We start from the raw sequence: 21,740 nt of genomic DNA, 5'->3' as shown, positions 1-21,740 counted from the left end.
GCCAATCAGTGAGGAACAAAGGATGCAGCTTAATCTTCTTCCATCTACCTTTAATGTTTCCTTCTTATTATTTCTTCCAGTAGGAGATACACACTCCTTATCAGACCCATTGCAAAATTTGTGCTCAGTCTATGAAAAGAAAAAAGAAAAGATAGGAATTAGATAAATATGAAATTATTTTAGAATTTTGTTATGATGATGAACTAAATGGGTTGATAGAAACATCTGTAATATTGAAACACTGAGAGAATGTGGGCACTCTGAAATGGCTACCATGGTAAAGAGCTTCCTATACAGAAAATACTCACTATAGATGGATATGGATGTCACAAGAACCTCATTTACCAGATGTTAAATTGGTAAGTTTAGTCCCTGTCACAATCACCATCCTCTCCCTCAATGCGGTGATGATGATGATCATTACTGAGGATTTAATACATCAACTTACAACCGGTCACTTAGTGACTGGTCAGTTACAACAGAGCCCCCAAAAGCTACTTATGTCCTGGTTCTGAAATTACAGCGCTACTTCCTAAGGTCATGTGACCATATTTACAACTGTTATGACACATATATATAAAATTTGGATTGCTAACAAAGAATTAAAGGGAAATTGGTATAGCTATTTCAAGCTGCTTTGCTCTCATCAGCCAGCCACACCCCCTTCTGAGATTCGAACCTGGGCTGCTTGCACGTTAGGCAGCTTTGTTAACCTCTAGGCCACAGGCTCTTTCTCACTTTGTCAGTTAGGGCCATCCACAGGCAGCAGTCGCTAACTGATATAGCTGACAAAGTGAGAAAAAGCCTGTGGCCTAGAGGTTAACACAGCTGCCTAAGTGCAAGCAGCTCAGGTTCAAATCTCAGAAGGGTGTGGCTGGCTGATGAGAGCAAAGCAGCTTGAAATAGCTATACTAGTCTCCCTTTAATTCTTTGTTAGCAATCCAAATTTAATATAAAAATTATTGTCGCAGTTAGCGACTGCTGCCTGTGGATTGCCCTAGTTTGGGCTGATACAGGCAAAATATTCCTTCTCCCCATATTTGGGTCGACAGAGTGCATAAAAAACACACACTAGACACACACACACACACACACACACACGGTATAGATATATATCCACACAAATTATTACAATTCAGTTTTTAAGGAATAAATTGTGACCACATAAAATTATATTGTCCACTCTTTCTGTTTTGCACTGATTGAAACTGTATATATTTTCATCAAGTCTATCTTTGGTATCAGGAACACAAGTCTTTTTCCTAGAACACATGATCTTTTGCAATGATCAAGGAGTGATATAGCTACACTTTTTATAAATAGATTCCAATTTGTTAACACATTAACATTTTTAGGTCTTATTACTAAAACCTGACTCACAGTATGAAGAATATTCAACCAACCAATACAGAAAGACCACAAAATGTAACCAAAGTATGTACATTAGTATGCCTTAACAGTAAATATCTCCAATATAGTAGGGCAGACATCTAACTTTTTTTGGACAATTGCTCTCAGGGCTCCAATAAATATCCAAAATATTATTGGTAGTCCTTAACTTATGACCACAACTGAGCCCAAAATTTCTGTGAAAAATGGTCATAATTCACTTTTTTCAATGTCGTAACTTTGAATGTTCATGAAATGAACTGTTGTAAGTCAGGACTACCTGTAGAATAATGTCATCTTAAGGTTATAACAAACCTATTTAACATCCCTTCTGAATAGTATCTCATTTTACTCTGATATGGTGCAAGATTGAGGGGAGAAGGGAGCACATTTCCAAACAAAGCATTTGACTATAGCTATCTACTATTTTTATTTTCTAATAACGCCTCTGAAATCCACAAGTGACCTGGCCTGCTTAAAGCTATTGTGGATACATCATGGGTTGACATTATATTTGAAAGTGGTCTTTAGAAATAAATGGAGATAAAAACAAGGCAATAAAAACATTTACTTTTAGATAGTAGCAATTCGATGGAAAGAAAATCCAGGGCAAAGATTTACACCCACATTATTTGTGCAGCACAAAAATAACAAAGATAATCATGCTTTGATAACCATAAATGTTCCTATGTTTGAACTCTAAAAAACAGGGCTCAGGGAGAGATGATAAAAATTTTGTTCTTAAAATCATACTTGCTTAGATTCTCTATTAGCAGAATAAGTTGCCAACAATATCTGACTTGGCTTGATAGCAGATATTAGGGCCGATACAGTGCACAGAAAGACATTGTTAACTCATAAATATAAACAAATATCAATATTCATGCTGTGTTGCAGTTTTTGTTATTTGTATTCTATTCCCACAGTTTACTCAAGGAAAAGGCACAACTGCAAGGTCATTTTGCTCCAGTTTGTCTACCTCTGCTCTGCTTTCCAACAATGCTGGAAAACAAGGTGAACAGCAATAGTAATCAATATATTCTGACTCTCATTTTTAGGCTACAGACAGACCACTCTCTTGGCAGGTCAAGTGAAAATGCTGGTTGTGAAGGCAAAGAGTTTTTTGTTCCTCCAGTGCATTTCAAAATAGACCAGGGGCAATTCACTACTGATAATTAACCGGTTTTTCCCTACAATGCATGAAGATGCTCCATTTAACTGTTTCTCAATAATATGCCATAGCTCAGTCTTGTTGCCAACCCATTGCTGAATTAGGCTGAAGATGTTCCTGTACAAAACTAATTTCCTATCTTATGCTAGCTGAAGGCCTCCCACGAAGACATTTTAGATTGAATAGAATTGTCTTTGGAAGTCAGCAATCTGCTGGCCATGCTCCAATTGATCCAGGACAGAACTGCACCTTCCTTTCAATTATTAGGCATGGCAAGTTTTACTATGGCCAACAGGGACTAGATCAGGGGTAGGCAACCTTGGCTCTTTTATGACTCGTGGACTTCAACTCCCAGAATTCCTAAGCTAGCATGGCTCAGCTTGGAAACCTCTCCCTTTCCCCTCAGCATGGCTGGCGCAGTTGAAGTCCACATTTATTTATTTATTTATTTATTTGTTTTTATAAACCGCCCTTCTCCCGAGGGACTCGGGGCGGTGTACAGAGTAAGGTAGGCAAACATAATGAAACAGTGCTGAAAAACAATAAACAAAACAAACTGGGACCCCAATTAGAGCTATCAGGCCAGGCCGGACTGCTGGAATAGGTAAGTCTTCAAGTCGCGCCGGAAGGTGCGGAGGTCGGGGGCCATCCAGAGCCAAGGTTGCCTATCTCTGGACTAGATACTTCAATGGCACAGTCAATTATTGTTATTTATCCTTGTTCTATCATGGAAATATCAACCTAATGGAATGTGGACTGCAGATTTACCAAGTTAGCATTACATCATTACAACTTGCAGTCATAATCAATCAATCAACCAACCAACCAATCACCCAGGACTTATATGGATTCTCACCTCTACAAAAAAAAAGTTCCTCAGGAGTTTGTCAGGCATCAGTTTTCAGAAAAGTTATAAGCATTTGCCATTTTTTTTAGAGACATAACAATATGGTATAGCCATTTGCTTCAGCCTTTGATTCCCATCATGGAAATTCCATTAATTGCATATACAGGAAGTTTGGGTTGATCCATACTTTGCCCTACCATGGAGATAAGCCATCTATTTGTTTCAGAAGAACAAGACTGAATGACATAATTCTCAGCCCAGCTAGCCTGCCAGAAAGGCAGGCAACTTCCAATTCTTCTGCCTTCTGGTCAGAAATAGTGCTTTTCCATCTCTTGCCGCCACAAGCAGAGGCATCCAGTCTATTTGATGCGCTTCACTGCCTCTCACAGAAATGTCTCTTTTCCAGTTGGCTGGTTTATGCTGTGGGCAGGAACATTTCCCCTGTTCTTTGCCTTTGATTGTCATTTCATACTGGATGGTGAGGCTGCCTGTTGTGATGGTGAGGCTGGATTTTTCTTTTTAAGGTTCAGAAGCAGAGCAATCAAATATTAGATACAATCTCCGCCTTGAGTTATTTATAAAAATAATAAAGGTAGGATATAAATAAAATAAAAATGAAATAAAATGCTGGCTGGGGGTTATTTATTTAAGATATTCGGGTTGGAAGAGCTCTGCCTTGTTTGCTTTTCGGCCCAAGTGACAGAAGAATGGTAGAGCTGTTTCTTCCTTTTTTTCTCATTTTAACCTTTAGTTAAAACATATGCTTACAGAAAAGAAAGCAATTGCTGCTTAATTTCCTGGCTGAGTGGGGAAAAGAAATGGGAATCTACCAACCAGGGGCAGTGTTAATTTTCATCTGGATCAAAGTTTTGGCCTCTGTGCATCTAAAGTAGAGGAAGGTCTTAGGTTCTTACTATGGCTTTAGTAGTCGTTTGATATGCAGAAAACAATAGGCAGAGATTTTAATAATGGAATGATACAGAATGCTGGTTTCTGCAGATGAAGCTTCTATGAAAGCTACTGGAGAAGGAGCTAAGCTCTCTAATGCAGACTAAAGAGGTCACTATCAGGAATCCACATGTACAACATGAGCATCTCAATGTATGTATTCTAAAAAGTGGAAAAATGAAGGTTGAAATGCCTATTACAAAAGTGAATAAGAGGCAAAAAATAATTCAGACTGAGGGCACCACTAAGCTTGACCCAAATATCCTGGGATTGCCTTCTCCCCAAATAAATAGGACCAGGACAAAGAATATGACAAAAATTGTATTTGATTAAATTTATTTACATTTAATTTTAACATAAATCACATCTCTTATATTCTCCATTTTATTTATTATTTTCTCTTTCCTCCCTAAACTTATTTTCCCTTCTTTTACCTGAAAATTACAATTTAGTTTCAACCTGTAGAGGTTCGGATAAGGAGCTGAATTCAAGGCTTTGGGGGGAATGGAGACTATGTGACCCTCATGCAGATAATTTCCATTATGCCAAATTAAAGCTTGTTCAACCTACAGATATTTTATTGTGGTATTTCACAAAGCAGAGCAACTTCCTCAGAGATCAGAGCATGACTTAGTGGAAATATTACACATATAATAAACACATTATGTTTCCTTTGTGTGTGAAACTAGTGTAAACACAACCATTACCAGGGCAAGCTGGTTTCTAGCTTATACATCAACAATAGCCACAATCAATTTGCCCTTTAAACAGAGATCCAGGAAATAATGACAAAACACTGCAGCTAGGTGTGGGGAGTTAAGCGGCTATAAGATTGTTCCCTCATAACAACAATAATAATCAGGAAATTGGTGCTGAACGCCAAACACTGAATTGTAACCAGCAACAAAGCTGTTTACGGTGTACCATTTGAACACACAAACATTTATGATACGGTTACAGAAACCTCCAAGTCAGAAAATGAAATAATGATTTGAAGTCAAGGAAGCACATGAATATGGAGAGAGATGTTCTCTCTAGCTGCTTCAGGTGTGCAAGTCAAATTTAATTCAGAATGAGTTTCTGAACACGACTTAAATTTAAGTTGGACTGATTTTGCCCATTAAACTGCAAGTGCATAATGTGTACAAACTGTCCTGTTTCGATTCTCTCTGTGTTTGATTTGATGCATGAAGCTCATCCAAACTGGTTCACCACAGTGAATATCTGCAATTCTAACAACCAGGGTCAAACTAAATCAAATATTTCAAATTACCGTATATACTTGAGTATAAGCCGAATTTTTCAGCCCACTTTTTGGGCTGAAAAATTCCACTTCGGCTTATACTCCAGTCAACAAAAAAACTTACCAAGGACTTGTGCGCGGCCGCACCTCTCCCAAGCCACCGCCGTCCGGAGACCTGGGGAGGTTTGGGGAGGTGCGCGCGCACCTCCCCAAACCTCCCCAAACTTCGGCAGGTCTCCGGACGGCGGCGGCTTGGGAGAGGTGCGCGCGATCCTGGAAGCACCGAAGCCTCGGCCGCGCGCAAGTCCTCGGTAAGCTCCGGGCGGTCACTTGCTTCGCGTCTCCTGAGGGAAGGGGGGGCGACTGGAGCGGGCGTGTTTCCTCGCCTGCTGGGCGCCGCGATTTGCCCAGGGAACGCGCGGGCCCCGAATGGCAGCGTGGAGCGAGGAAGCGGACAGCCAGGGCTTCCCCAAGAGCCGCGGCCACACAGGGTATTCCTGTGTATTCAGGCTTGCAAAATGGCGGATCGAGCCTCTGCTGGCGGCAGAGGCTTGCAGAGTGCGGATCCAGCCTCCGCCGGTGGCGGAGGCTTGCAGAACGGCGGATCGGCTTATACTCGAGTCAATAACTTTTTCCAGTTTTGGGGGGTGAAATTGGGGGTCTCGGCTTATACTCGAGTCGGCTTATACTCAAGTATATACGGTAAAATGATCACCTGGTGATGGTTTTTATATTTGCTCACCATTGCAAACATTCTTCCCTGCTCTGGAGGTTATGACAAACCTTTAGAGCTAGGAAAGTGGATTGCCCCCACATTTGTACAGGTAGTCCTTGACGTATGACTACAATTGACCCTGGAATTACAGCCATAATTCTTGCAGGTCATTAAATGAATCACCACATAACCACACCAGATTTTATGTCTTTTTTTCCAGCACTCATTAAGCAAATGCCTCAATTATTGAGTGAATCCATTATCCATAATGGGCAATTTTTGCCCAGAACTGGAAGCAAATGCAGATTTCCAGCAAAAAAACATTATAAATTGTGGTCACATGACCACGGGATGTTGCAAACAACTTTAAATATGGGCCATATTAGCCAGAAACAACCAGACCCACAAGTGAAGAGTTTAAACTAGCTACTTTATTGTTCTATTGCCTACTTCAAGGAATGGTCCCAGAGTGGCAGTTTGCCCCAGAAAAGACTAGATAAAATTCAGGGGCATTCAGTTTCCAGACTAATTCCCCACTTGACCCCTCAATTGGAACAATCTCTTTCTGACAGTTGCCAAGAGCCCAAAATGCAATTATGTTACTGTGTGTGTGTGTGTGTGTGTGTGTGTCAGAATTTTGAATTCAAGTCATAAGTAGCCCTGGGGATGTCAATCGTAACTTCAAACAGTTGCTAAGTGTCCGTTCTAAGTCAAAAACTGCCTGTGATGTGCTTTGGATAATGATCAGCTACCCTTGAATGTCAGAGTAGATAGTCATATCCAAAAATGGCATAAATTAGTGAACCTTTCACTTGTCTCTAGTATAATGCAACTAGAATTTAGCTACAAACACAGGAAATTCACTACACAGCACCAGACATTTTATCCATTGACTGGTCATCTTAATCCAAGTTTAATAGGAGCAAGAATTATCTTTAATCATCATTACCTTATTAGTTGAGTTTGGTGTCTGAGGAATCTCATCCTTCAGCATAGGCAAACTATTTCCTTCCATGTCTTTTCCTGAAACAAAACATTAAACAAAGCTTTAAGAACTGCTGAAATACATACTGTGTTTTTAAAGAAATCAAAAGCAGATATAGTACACAACAGTAACTACACCTTAGGGTTGTATATTACAGAAAAGGAAGTGGGTATTTTTTTCAACCATGTTTCTTCCAAATATATTGGATTTTGATTTCTGGAATTCTCTCACCACTATAAGCTTTGTTCATATTGGGTAGGAAGCTATCATAAAAGGTGATATCCAACACATATAGAGGACACCAATTTGGGGAAAACTGTAGCATGCTACCTTTGTATTATTCTTTGTTTTTGAATGTAACAACTGTAAACTGCTCAGAGTAGCCGGGAGTCTGGTAGCATAGAAATTTAACTTCTTCTCAGAATGACTGGGCTTGGAAATCTCAAACTCCTTTCCCAGCTTGATCTTTTCAACCTGCCTTCCCTTCTGCTTTAAGTTAGTAACTTGGTAGTTCTCACTGTTATTATTTATCTTCCAGAGAAATACTGCTTAACATCTATTGGTTAAACCCAATGTATCAGAGAGATAATGGTCTCACAATACATATTTACTCTCTCTAGTGAGTAAAAGCTAAAAACAGAAAAAGAAAATAATCTTTACAATGCAGTCTCTTGGCCAGGTTTCTTGGTGGCATCTGTTAAAGAGTTTTCAGCTTATCTTCTCCCCTTCGGAGATTAATTTCATAAGAGATTAAAAAAAATCCAGCTTTAACTTAAAAAAAAGAAATAAAAGGTAAACTGTAATGAATATTACATTTAGATATTAAAATATATTTTTTTCTATTATTCATAAATATTGAGTTTGTCTTGACCAAAGACAACAACTAAACATAAAATCTACAAGATAATGCAAGATGAATACTATAAGGAGACTATGGGGGGGTCTGCTAAAAATGGAAAATAATTAGTTTGTAATTAGTACAATCCAACGAATTACACCAGATTATAAGATTCTACAGAGAAATTATGACTTCATGAGTGTATATTCCCACCTTTATGCAGAGAAATAAAAATCAGGAGACAATAAGGCTTATTGTCTCACATAAATAAAAAAAATCAAAATTCTAATATAGTTTTCTGGCTATACATGTGGTTCATTTTTAACAGATAAATTAATTTCTGAAGCAAAAATCCTCTACTTTCTTTCCTTGCCTTATTCATCTTCTTGTAGATTCCAATTTTTGATGATAGCTCAGAAGAACAGGATTAGGTGTCCCCCTTTTCCTAGGTCTAATACCCTGCTTCTTCTTCCATTCCTCCTCCATTTCTTTCTTTCAAGTCCTCCCCCTTTCTTTTAAATAAGGACTCAAATTTAACCATTATTTTTAAAGAACACATATTAATTTCCCCAGGTGATTTAGGTCAGGATAAGCAGAAACTCCAATTGTTTTATAATATAATTCTGGTTACTGTTTTAGGTGGTTTTAATGGTATGTTATTTTCCCTATATTTCTGCTTTACTATTTTTTCTATGCAGTTGCAAACTCTAATTGTCTGAGTTTGGTAGACATATAAACTTCTCTTCCTATAAGCCTGCCCAGTATAATTAACATGACAGGAGCCCAATCTAAACATATCTGGATGGTCAGAGGATGTCCAAGCCTGAATTAAGAGCTTAGAAGATTTTGCAAGAGTGTATACCAACACTATTCGTAATAATCATCAATAGGATATGCAAAAGTTAGGCTTCTCAGATCTACTGAGTTTCTCACTTGCATTCCAAAGTTCACCAAATAGGTAGAAAAACTGTGGCTCAAGACGATAGATCAAAAAACACAGCATTAAGTTCCTGAAAACATGGTCAGGACTATTTTGTCCACATCAGAAGATGGAGCTTACGCACAAATCCTTTCAAATACAAAACTAGTCTTTTTTTTTTGTCTCTGCAATATTTTGGGGGCAGGTTAGGAAAGAAAAAGATAAAAGCGTTTTATTGGTGCCATCAAATACATCAGGAGTTGAAAATTCTTCCAGATCTACTATTGCAAATTACAATAACTGCTCAAAGGTCTTAATCTCCCATTTCTCCATCTCCATTGTATAGCACAGTGATGGCGAACCTTTTAGAGACCAAGTGCCCAAACTGCAACCCAAAAGCCACTTATGTATAATCATGTGCCGTGTGGGTGTGACCCATTGGGTGGGCGTGACCCGTTGGGTGGGCATGGCCACAGTGGTAAGAGCAGACTGGGTGGGACTAAAAAGCTCAATCAATCAATTCCAACTCTGCAAGATTTTTTTTCCCCGCAAGAAGTTGAAATTGATTGATTGAACCTTTTTTTTTTTTTGCACACGGTGGCAGAGGCCTACAGTGAAAAGGTTTTATAAAACCCAGCTGAAGGCCTAGGACTGGGGCGATGGTGCGGGTGCCCACAGAGAGGGCTCTGCATGCCACCTGTGGTACGTGTGCCATAGGTTCCACACCATGGGTATAGAACATTTTAAAATATATACTGGAACAAACTTACCTGGGCTAATGGGATAAATCTCATTATCAGCCCCAAAAAACAAGTTCCGGGTCATCTTGCGAGGATCTATTTTCTGAGGAGTAGATGCAGCAGGACAGAGTGAGAACCTTCGCCGGAAAAAATTTTCTTCCTTCATGGCATGTGCTGTAGGGGTTTTCTGAAATTAACGAGATAAAAATAATCCCATCCAGCCTAAATATTTTTGTTATTTTTTGCTTGCTTAAATTAATCTATTCTTAAATTAAAACACTGACTTTTTTAAATACAGAAACGAACGAATGAGTTGACATAATATGACAAATATGCCAATGATGGAGTTTAATTTATTTTTATTTATTTTAATAAGCTCAGTATTACATCTCAACTATTCAACCAAATGCAGTCTAAAATTAGTTTTGGTCAGGCAGGCTTAATTTAAAGTACACTATTTGATCCATGCCTGCCACCCACATCAGGAGCAGTCAAGATGCTTTTCCTACCTTTCATTTCTACTTCTTATACAGTTCTTGACTATATTGTCCAACCTAGGAAGCCAATGCCTAGATTTCACAACCATAGAAAATGGTTCTTTCAGCTTTAAATCACAAATTTTTCCTAAAGGCTTCAGCTCAGCAAAAAGTTATCCATCCATCAGGAAAAAAAGACTGGCCTGATTAGGTTATAGGCCACCCATTCTTTTCTGAAATAATCAGCTATTGCTTATTTGGTGTCCACTAAATGTATCAAGCTCAAATGTTTTGGCAATCAAATAAGAGGACTCAATGGAAAAGACCCTGATGTTGGGAAAGACAGAAGGCAGAGGAGATGAGATGGTTACACACAGCAGAGGTCCCCAATCTGAAGAAAGGTTTTTCCATGGACTGGAGAATGCATGGTGTGTGTTGCCTACATCCCACAGATGGGGGCTTTGCTTGTTTGTGTGGACCGGTTGCTGGCATGCCGCGGCCCAGTAACGCTCCATGGACCAGGGGTTGGGGACCCCTGACATAGAATCACCGACGCAATGAACTCGAATTTGAACAGGCTCCCAGGGACAGGGAGGACAGGAAAGCCTGGCTTGTTGTGGTCCATGAAGAGTCAGACACAACAATCAGAGACTGAAGAACAAAATCAATAACAAGAATAAAATCTGATTGACATTTAGTTAAAAACACAAGCATAATGCATTGCTTTGCTTATTACATAAAGCCTAATTCCTGAATGTCCATATCGTGTTAAAACATCATGCAACTGGCTCAATGTTGGCTTTATGCAACGTGTTAACCTATGATTCCAAAATTCCTAGGCAATGACTGTGCATTGTAACCCCATATAGGGTGGCCTCTAAATTGAAGAAGACTGTATAATGCCATAATCATATTCTGTTTACTTTTTTCCTTTTAATATTTTAATTTTTCTCTGTGTGCGTGGGTGGGGGGGTTTCTACTGCTGCTATTGAGGGAGAACTGAGTAAAACCATCTTAGAAACCTTGGAAGGCCCATCTAACTAGGTTTAATCAGTACCAATTAATCAAATAATTATTGGTTAATATCTAATATAGAAGACTATAAATTAAAGATTGTTTATAGTAGTTTGCCTGTCTTAATACAAAGAAACAATGCAAGAAAATCTGGGGAAAAACTTTCCTTCTCACAATTTTTGCTACAGTGTATCATTAACAATATAGCAAATAGTCAGCAATACACAAATGTAATAATACTGGATGAGTAGGATGTTCGGAATGGTTAAAAATCATGAATTATATAATAATACTCTTCTTGCATTTTTTTTTCAAAGGAGCATATATTGCTAAATTACGCTAGAGATAAAATTGAATTTCTTAAAAAATAGGTTTATCTTCAAAATACAAATCAGACTAATTAATGTGTACTTTAAAGTAAACACTCAAAAAATAGTGTTTCATAAAGTTAATTAATCTTTAAAGGTGTAGATCTAACATTAGCACTCATAGTTTTAGCAACAGAAACACAAAAGAGCAACCAAACGTCTCACAGACTTTTATTATTGTGTACACAACAGATATTTTCTTAAAAAGTGCAAGGCAGGAAACAGCAGATAATTCAAACCGCCTTTTGGTAAGCTGTTCCAAAAAATTGACAATAAACCTAATGTGTTCCAGACATTTCAGATCTTATTTTTTTATCATGGGATTTATAAAAATGACATTGCTGAGCTAAGCCAACTTTCCGTTTTAGAAGTAACAGATTATCCTCCCATATGCTCCTTATTTTATCATAGCTGTTTGGGACCGATGTGTTTGCTGCTTCCCATGTACATCAACCATGTTGCTCTCATGTGATAAAATGCAGAAATCATACAGAAAAGGTAGGATCAATTACTGAAGGATTGACTGGGTGGTAATGTCAATTGAATAATAATTTTCTTCTCTTCCTTGATGTTCCCACAGTTTCTCTTAGGTTCTAGAATGGGAGATGGGCCAAGGCAGTGGTGGGATTCAAATATGTGAACAACTGCTTCTCTGTGTGGATGCTGCTTCTGGAAATCCATTTTGTGCCTGGGCAACAAAAAATTAGCTACCGATTCTGCTGAACTGGTATGAACCGGCTAAATCCCACCACTGGGCCAAGGGACACCAAAGCTCAAACTTCTTGTATTAAACTACTGCTCTCTCATTCAATCATTTTATTAAATTTTATTAATTTTAAATTGACAGACTTTTCATATGTCTTTTTAGTGGCTTTTAATAGACAAACGGGAGAGGTTAACCTGAAGGGGCACAACAAGATTATATTGTGTCCACCAGGTCATCACTTCAACATGGATAGCAAGAAGAGAAGTTACAATTATCATTAATCTCTTCTCCGAAATACAACAATCTTCAACAGTAATTCAGAATTCTCAATGAAAGGATCTTAAAGATACCAAAAACTGTGAACTGTGTATCATGGTGGGGAACTTATTTTTTAGCTCCGTAGACCAGGGGTCTTCAAACTTGGCCCTTTTATGACTTGTGGACTTCAACTCCCAGAATTCCTCAGCCAGGCATGCTGACTGAGGAATTCTGGGAGTTGAAGTCTACAAGTCATAAAAGGGCCACGTTTGAAGACCAGAGTCTTAATGTGGGTTGTTTACTATTATTTTATTCATTCTATTTTATATGTATAGCCTCCCATCTCACGTATCACTAAGGAGTTCACAACAATTAAAAACAACAAGAAGACTAAATATATAGCAAACATAGAATTGTATATACTATTATATCTCAAACACCATGTCTTCAGGCTCTTCTTAAAGGCCAGAATGATAGAGGCCACTTTAAGTTCCGGGTGAATAATGTTAATCTTTATTTATTATTATTTATTAAGAATTTTCATATTATAACAAAAACAGATGAAAAGAAAAAAGTGCAAAAAAAAAAGAAAAAGAAAACTACGTTAATAAATATACAAATGACATTCTACCTTCTTAACAGATAACTACAATCTTATTGCTCTTCCTCCCTCTTAAATATTTTGCTAACTCCCTCACCTCCTCCTTTAATCTGCATCTTTCTTAATTGTCAAATCATCTGTTCATTTTTACTTCTTTCAGCAAAAAGCCCATCTAGAGGGCACAGTGGTTAGAATGCAGTACTGCAAGCTACTGTCTCAGCCTTCCATCCTTCTGAGGTCGGTAAAATAAGGACCCAGACTGTTGGGGGCAATAGGCTAATTCAGTAAACTGCTTAGAGAGGGCTATAAAGCACTGTGAAGCAGTACCGGTATATAAGTCTAAGTGCTATTACTATATATAATGTTTTCAGTCTTTAAAAAAAAAACAGTTTTCTGACCAACAGGTCAATTTCACTATTTTTGCAAATTCTGATATTTTCACAATCCATAACTTCACTATGGGAATATCACTATTCTTCCGTCATTGTGCATGCAATACAGATAGTCCTCAACTTAAGATCACATTTGAGCCCATAGTGTATGTTGCTAGTGAGAAATTTGTTAAATGAGTTTTGTCTTGTTTATAAGTCAAAAGTTCCCTCATGTGCAAAGTCCAGATTCCAGGAGGCAACACCACCCCATTTTGCTGCCCTTTTATTTGGAGTGTGGAAAAGCTAGGATCTGAAAGTACCTATTCTTCACAGTGCTCATCTCACAAAATATCAATATATCCCATTAATTATATAAAGATGAAGGCTCCCTTAATTAAAATGAGCTTGTTGTTCAGCCTCTGATTGTCTAGTCACTCTAGTGGGGAAAGAACTCAGCTTGTCTTGCAATCAAAATGTCATACTAGCAAAACAAAGAGGATTTAGACCAGGAGTCTTCAGACCTGGCCCTTTTATGACTTGTGGACTTCAACTCCCAGAATTCCTCAGCCAGGCACGTTGGCTGAGGAATTCTGGGAGTTGAAGTCCATAAATCATGAGGACCCAGATTGTTGGGGGCAATAAGCTGACTTTGTAATAATGCCGCTTGGGGGGGGGGGCGAAAGCCCTAATAAGCAGGCATATACATAGAATGAAGGCTATTGCTAAGCACATTGGTTTGTGCTTAAATTGTAAGCCGCCCTGAGTCTTCGGAGAAGGGCGGGATATAAATGGGATTAAAATAAAATAAAAGAGTCATAAAAGGGCTAAAGACCCCTGATTTAGAATTAATCTCATTCTTCAAGCTCCTCCTCATACTGCAGATTTAAACTTTAGGCAAAATGTCTTAGGATTCTTTTATTATTACAGTATTCAATTGAAATCTGTAACCACACTGGTTTAGACACAAACAAGACAGAAAATTAAAAAAAGAATAAAATACAAAGCATACAAGAATATATTCAAAACTATATTCAGTATAGTGAATAAGAAGGAACAAGCAACTATAAATTATGTTTTGATGGTTCTGACAGCTGAAAGGACCCAATGAATTGCAGCTTATTTGATGAACAATAGATAAGCAAATGGTGGAATAACATACCCCCTAATGGCTTGGGTCCGGGATATCTGAGGGAACACCTGCTGCCGGCATCAAGTTCCCTTCGTCCAGTGCGCTCCCACAGGGAGGGTCTTCTCAGGGTGCCGCCGGTAAGAGATTGCCGGCGGACGACACCCAGGGATAGGGCCTTCTCAATGGGTGCGCCTGCCCTTTGGAACCAGCTGCCAGTGGAGCTGAGGACTGCCCCCGACCTCCGTTCATTCCGCCGGGACCTGAAGACCTGGCTCTTCGAGCTCTCTGGCCCAGGCTGAGGATTAATCTTATTTTAACTGGGGTTTTATTTATGTAGGGACAAATATAATTTTTTTAAATTTGTTTTTAACTTTTGTATCTTGGTTTTTAATCACCCTGTAAACCGCCCTGAGTCCTTCGGGAAAGGGCGGTATATAAATGTAATAAAATAAATAAATAAATAAAATAATGTATCCAGGTTAAAAAACTAATTCTATAAAGAAAGAAGTCCTACTGAGTTAACAAGGCTACGACAGTTCAATTTCATTCCCCGTTATTTGGGGATACAACTCCTAAAATTAAATGGGGCTTGCTTTTGTAACACAAATAGGATTTCCTGGTTAAAACAATTCATACCACTTTCTTTCAACACCTCTAATGTTGTATTTTACTTTAGCATCTTAACATTTATTTAATAAAACATGTGCATATGTTTTATTATTCAATAAGACCATTTCTGGGTATTCTATATGAGTATTTCATAAAGTAGGGCTAATAACATGGTTTGCATGCAGACTTCAAGCATTTCTCAAAGTAACAGCTGCTTTCTGCAATATTATTAATATACTTAAGTTTCTTCTTTAATAAGCAGCAATAATATTTCATTTCATAGTGTACACTTTGAAGCTTTCTGGACATGATATGATGGTAAAATATACACACAGCTCTAAGTCTGGCTGACAATACTAAATTCATTGGCAGGAATCACTGGAGGTGAATTAATGTCTACTTGCTAAACAGCATGTTTTTAAATAGTTCTTAAGAATCCATTTCTAGACGCAGAAAATGCCCCCATCACCCAGATATTTTAGTGCAGGCTTCAAGTGTTTGAATAGGTGACTAATTCTGTTCCCACAGTTTGGGGTAAAAAGAAATTGAGTCATTTGATTTTAGCTTTGGATCTTGCTTTAAAGTTGATACAACTTGCCAGGCTTTTACACTGCCACGGTTTCCAATCCCCAAAAGCAGTTTGAAGATGATAGGTTAGGTAACTGAAGCCTGAGATGTGGGAGGGAGGATGAGGCAAGAGTTCCTAAAAATGGCAAAACCACTTAGCCTCAAACTTGGAACCATTTAGAGAGAAAAACAGAAAATTCTCCTGCTCTTCTGCCACCCAGTGGCTGCCTAGATTTCTGCAACTTGGATCTGGTAATCTTAGTATAAATGCATCACTGAAAACACCAGCTTTGCTGCAATTTCAAATCTTCAGTAAAATCAGAAAAACAGCACTATGTTTATCAAAACTGAGAAGTCATATGACTGTACAGTTCGATGCTGAATCTGATTGGGCTGCAAAGTCTTATTCCAATAAGTTTTTAAAATGCACTATAAAGCTACAGTTTAGCAAACTCATGAAATATATTTCCACCATCACCACTACCCTACTCATGATAAAGCTATTTAGTTAAAATAGATAAAGGGATCAATTATATTTTTTTTATTCTTTCAGAGCATACAAAAAGCAGGTTAATGGATGGGTAAGATTTCATAAACAAATTCACTTCTCCATTTTATATTTTGCTAATGGAAACATATTGAACTTGTTTGCAACGTGAATGAGGATGATTGCGTGTGCTGACTACTGTTTCATGTGCTCTCTGCATTTGTTGTAATACCCAATATTTATCAAGGAGACCTTGGCCTTCTCTTGGGAGGGGATCTATTTAGCAAGCTTGGTGTAGAGTGGTGAAGGTAGAGGCCTAGAGATTAGGATACTGTGAGTTCGAGGCTTCCCTTAGCCTTGAAAGCTGGCTGTGTGATTTCTCTCTTAGCCCAACTCCTTTCACAGAGTTGCTGTTGGGAGTGAAAATAGGAGGCAGGAGTGTTAAGTATGTGATATAAAAAAACAAAATGATAGGATGAAAACCTCATCTGCCTCCTTTCTTGAGACAATGTCATGCAAATGGAGGCCAACACCAGCTATAAAACCGGCAGCTATGATATCTCATTGTTGTGTATAATAATAATAATAGGAAAAATGTTGCATTGGAATAACTGCAAGAAATACCATTTGCCTGCAAGTAAGAACTGAGGGTACCACAAAATAGACAAAGTAACAGAAAACGAAGAAGCTAAAGTGCTCTAGAGAGGACTTAAGAATTCAAACAGAGAAGGACCCGCCACATACTGTAACACTCCAGACTTGACCATTGTAGATAAGAAAGACAATGTTTGGATGAGGTGCCACTACACGGAGACAGCAGAATAGAAGAGGAAGAACTGTAGAAGATAACAAAATACAAACACCTGCGAATAGAAGCAGAATAACCATGGCAAAAGAAAGCAAAAGATGGTACCAATAATACTAGGCACCTTGGATGCAATCCCAAAACAACTGAAGCACCACTTGAACACCATCAGCACTGAATAAAATCACCACCAGTCAATTGCAAAGGGCAGCTTTATTTGGAAGAGCTTTCATCCTGTGACGATATCTTTAACACTGTCAAACAACATCTGTTAACCCAGGCCCTTGGAAAGGATTTGTCAGATGGCTAAAATTGCCAAATCCTCACTAAATATCAGGCTGACTATGCACCAAAGCATAATAATAATAATAATAATAATAATAATAATAATAATAATAATAATAATAATAATAATAATAATAATAATAATAATAATAATAATAACAACAACAACAACAACAACAACAACAACAACAACAACTCCTCAATGAATGAAACTGTAATGGCAGTTAGCAAGGTGGAAAACTCACATTTCTGCATAAAATCTCTAGACTGCAATGCTAAGAATCAGCAAAAGGATTTTCCAGCATCCCACCTGCTTTAAAACTGGCATCATGAAAATTGCCGTAGTGACGTATCATCCTAAAAGCTGAATGCAAAATGGAAAAACAAAGAAAACGGCTATCCAGCCAATCCTGCACACGCTCTTATCCACATGCATGAAGTCCTACCTATTGCAGATCTTTGTGCCACAATTAATAAAAGAAAAATTGTCTTCCCTTGCCCAAAATGCTTAAAATTAATCCGTTTATTGGGTATTAAATGTATTGGTTCTGTAACATGAAAGCAGAAGCTTTCACTCTCTACTTTGGGTGTTTGTGACAAAAGAATGGAGGGATGGGCAAACGCAGAAGTCTCTGTTCATCCTATTAATCATGATTTACTAGTATATACTAGTATTTAGTAGCATTACTAGTATAAACCATTACTAATATGTACATGGCTACATACAAGCCAAACCTCCTAAGTCCTATCATCTTCTTAAAAATGACAATTTAATTTAATTTAATTTAATTTTTTTTTATTTCTATACCGCCCTTCTCCCGAAGGACTCAGGGCGGTGAACAGGGCAATACACAATAAAAATCAAGTACAAAAATTAAAAAACCATTAAACATCATGCCCATAAAATCAATACATATTAAGTTAAAAACTAATTATAAAAACCCAACAAGATTACCTTTCAGTAATCAGAAGTGAGAGAGTTCTGAATCCTTTGGGGAACTACTCTGATTTGGGTGAGATGTTCAATGGAAAGAGATAGCATATGCATGTGGGTAAATCAGAAAAAAAAACCTCCCCTTTTTTTCTTCTGTTCAATTGATTGAACAGGCCTGGACAGCCCTCAAAGATGGCCTGGACAAGTCTCTGCAAAGAAACTTTCAGAAGTGGTTTGCCATTGCCTCCTCCCTAGGGCTGTGACAAAGTGACTGGCCCATAGTTACCCAGCTGGCTTTGTGCTGTAGGAAGAACTAGAACTCACAGTCTCTCAAGTTCTAGTTTGATGCTAGACCAAACTGACCCTTCCCCTCCCCTTTCCCTCTATTTCTTGTTTTCTTTCAAGTCAGAAGTTCAATGGAAGGAGATAACATATAAAGGTGGCTAAATCATAAAATCTTCAGAATCATGTAATGTACTGATAACCTCCTGAATCACCTCACTCCACTTAATGATGAAAAACCAGAAACAGATCACAATGAAAGCAATTGAGTAATCCTCAGAATAATTTCTGTTTTCACAATGACAATTTATTTTTTAAAAATTACTGTTAATGCTGTGAGGATTTTTTTTTCTTTTTTTAAGCAGACTAGGGCCCATCCAATATGCATTTCTTTTAATTTTTTTTATTTTAATTCCATTTATATCCCGCCCTTCTCCGAAGACTCAGGGCGGCTTACAAGCTTAGCAGTAGTAATCACTAGTAAAAGCTATATGGATGTATTTATTTCTTTAAAAAGATTTATATAACTGCCCATCTCTTACAAAATAACCCCAGGCAGCTCGTGACAATATACAAAAACTATTTTAAAAAACCACAAAAAATTAAAACCACTTTACACAACCAACATTGTCACCCCAGATATACATGCATTGAGCTCAATCCCCATCTCGGTCCAATGGATGAACAGTATTAATTCTCATGGTTTTTAAATTAATTTTCTTCTATATCCCCATGTTATCATCTCTCCTATCGTATTAAACTCCAGTGCAGTTCCTGCATACCTGTCACAATCACTGCTACATGGTGTGGGGAAGTGGTACAACTTTTTCTGCTGCAGTTGTTAAGCAAATCATATGGTTAGGTGAATCAAGCTTTCCCCATTGACTCTGCTTGTCAGAAGCCCCTGGGAAAGCTCTAAATGGTGACCACATGACCCTGGGATGCTGCAACTATCGTAAATACATGCCAGTTGCCAAATACCCGAATTTTTATAATCTTACTGCAGGAGAAGCTGCAACAGTCATAAGGACCATAATAAGTCACTTTTTTTCAGCACTGTCAGTCATTAAATGAATTGGTATAAATCAGGGGTCTTCAAATTTGGCCCTTCTATGACTTGTGGACCTTCAACTCCTAGAATTCCTCAGCCAGCGTGCCTGTCCACAAGTCATAAAAGGGCCACGTTTGAAGACCCCTGGTATAAATCAAGGACTAGCTGTAGTGCACAAAGCCACCCCAACCATCTTCAATTCCTATAAACTCTGACAAGGTTTGCAAACCCAGATTAATAGGCACACTGAGTTTATTTTTATTTCTGAAAATACCTGTAATAATATTGATCCCTTTGGGGTAGGGGAAAGAATTATGTAGCTAAAAGAAAAATTGCTACTCTAAGAGAAAGAAGAATGCAGTCAAAGTTAATTTCCTTCCCCTACAGCAAGCAAAAATGCTTATTTCCATCATTTATATTTATACCTGACCACCCTGTTAGCAAGACTGCAATCAATATATGGGATTTTTAAGATTAGGGATCATAAATAAAGAAGTACTGCTTGCACACAGTTGGGATTTGAAAGTGCTATATGGAAAGCATAATGCAGGAAGGGATGAAAGCAGAACAAAGGGTGCATTTTTTAAAAAATACCGTGGGCAACTGAGGAGAGAAAGACTAACTAAAGTCATAGAAGGCAACCTGATTAACACACACAAAAAGTGCTTTTCAAAGATTTACCAAGTGAAAATGCACCACTTAGCCATGACCTTGTCATATACAGTGTCCATGAACTTGGCTGTATAAAAAAAATGCTGTTAGGCAACTTGAAAAGCAAGTGATACCAACGTTATATGTAAACCCTAATTAAATAAGATCAACTTGTCAATTTATAGCTAGAACCACTTTACTCTGTAAATATTATTTTTACAAGTCTTTGAACGCCTATCTCTTAGTTTGCCTTTTGGTACCAAGAGAATAACTAATCTAAACATCATGCGTAAACTTTTCACCTTCAGGTACTGGATGAATAACATAGAAACCATAGAGAGTAAGCCAGACTCCCCAATAAAATCCTTACATCAGCCTTACATGTTTAGGTTTCATTTCATTTCATTTCATTTCATTTCATTTCCTTCCTCCCTCCCTCCTTCCTCCTGGCTTTCAAGATTATTGCCACACAGCAGAGATGCTCTAGGCCAGGGGTAGGCAACCTCGGCTCTTTTATGACTCATGGACTTCAACTCCCAGAATTCCTGAGCCAGCTTGGCTGGCTCAGGAATTCTGGGAGTTGAAGTCCATGAGTCATATAAAAGAGCCGAGGTTGCCTACCCCTGCTCTAGGCCCTCTTTCAAAAATAAGAGTGTTAAAAAAGCACTACATTTTAAAAAAAGAAAACAAATACTATTCCTTGACTTTCTTTCATCCTTTTTGTAATACAGTAATTTAAATGGTTCTAGGATCTGTTTCTTGCAATTATGTTCTCCAACTTGTTCTTCCAGTTGTGTTCCGAAGTTATTTTTGTTCTAATTATGTCAGATTTCCACAGAACAATTATTCATTATGCAATCAGACATAAATGTAGCTACTCCTCCTTGTGCATAGTAACACTCACTGGAGTCAACTTATTAATATTTTGCAGTACTTAATAGTAAGGTTCTAGTTTCACAGATGAATCAAAGGTAGTGTTCCCTGTTCTAAGGGATGTATGGGAATACATGGGTTTTTTTTCCTACTATTCTTAACAAGGATCCTTCACTCAAAAAAAAATTATAAGAGGATTCCACTAAATTAATCACCTAATATGGTCTACTATTGGTTGTATTCACACCTATCACTAAGCCATAATGTGATTTGTTTAGGTTTGATTTACCCAAACTCAGCCATTGTAGTCTGAAATCCATGATAGTTCATTGTTATGTACAATAATTCATGGTTTAAAATATGTTTATTGGTTTCTGAATACACAAATTACTAGGACTTTAGAGAGGATTTTTTTTGCCAGTAACAGCATATGTGTCTGTGGGTCTGTGTAGTTTGTTAGTTAGTGTTGGGCAATGTG

The 21,740-nt window shown here is 37.9% G+C and overlaps 1 protein-coding gene across 3 annotated transcripts in view; it reads right to left on the bottom strand.

The window, feature by feature from the left end:
* Window positions 1-21,740, bottom strand: part of OSBPL5 (oxysterol binding protein like 5) — a 134,070-nt gene that overhangs the window by 51,621 nt on the left and 60,709 nt on the right. For 2 of the 3 annotated variants that reach the window (XM_081312529.1, XM_081312528.1), the window contains exons 2-4: window positions 9,826-9,982; window positions 7,263-7,336; window positions 49-129 (exon numbers count right to left, since the gene is read on the bottom strand). In XM_081312529.1, coding sequence (XP_081168655.1) covers window positions 49-129; window positions 7,263-7,336; window positions 9,826-9,961 — 291 coding nt within the window. In that variant the 5' untranslated portion in view covers window positions 9,962-9,982. The remainder of the gene's footprint in view (window positions 1-48; window positions 130-7,262; window positions 7,337-9,825; window positions 9,983-21,740) is intronic. The other variant, XM_081312530.1, reaches the window with a different exon arrangement.

The sequence above is a fragment of the Vipera berus genome, assembly GCF_964194415.1.
Source record: "Vipera berus genome assembly, chromosome: 1".
Lineage (NCBI taxonomy): Eukaryota > Metazoa > Chordata > Lepidosauria > Squamata > Viperidae > Vipera > Vipera berus.
This window is presented reverse-complemented; position numbering and strand designations above follow the sequence as displayed.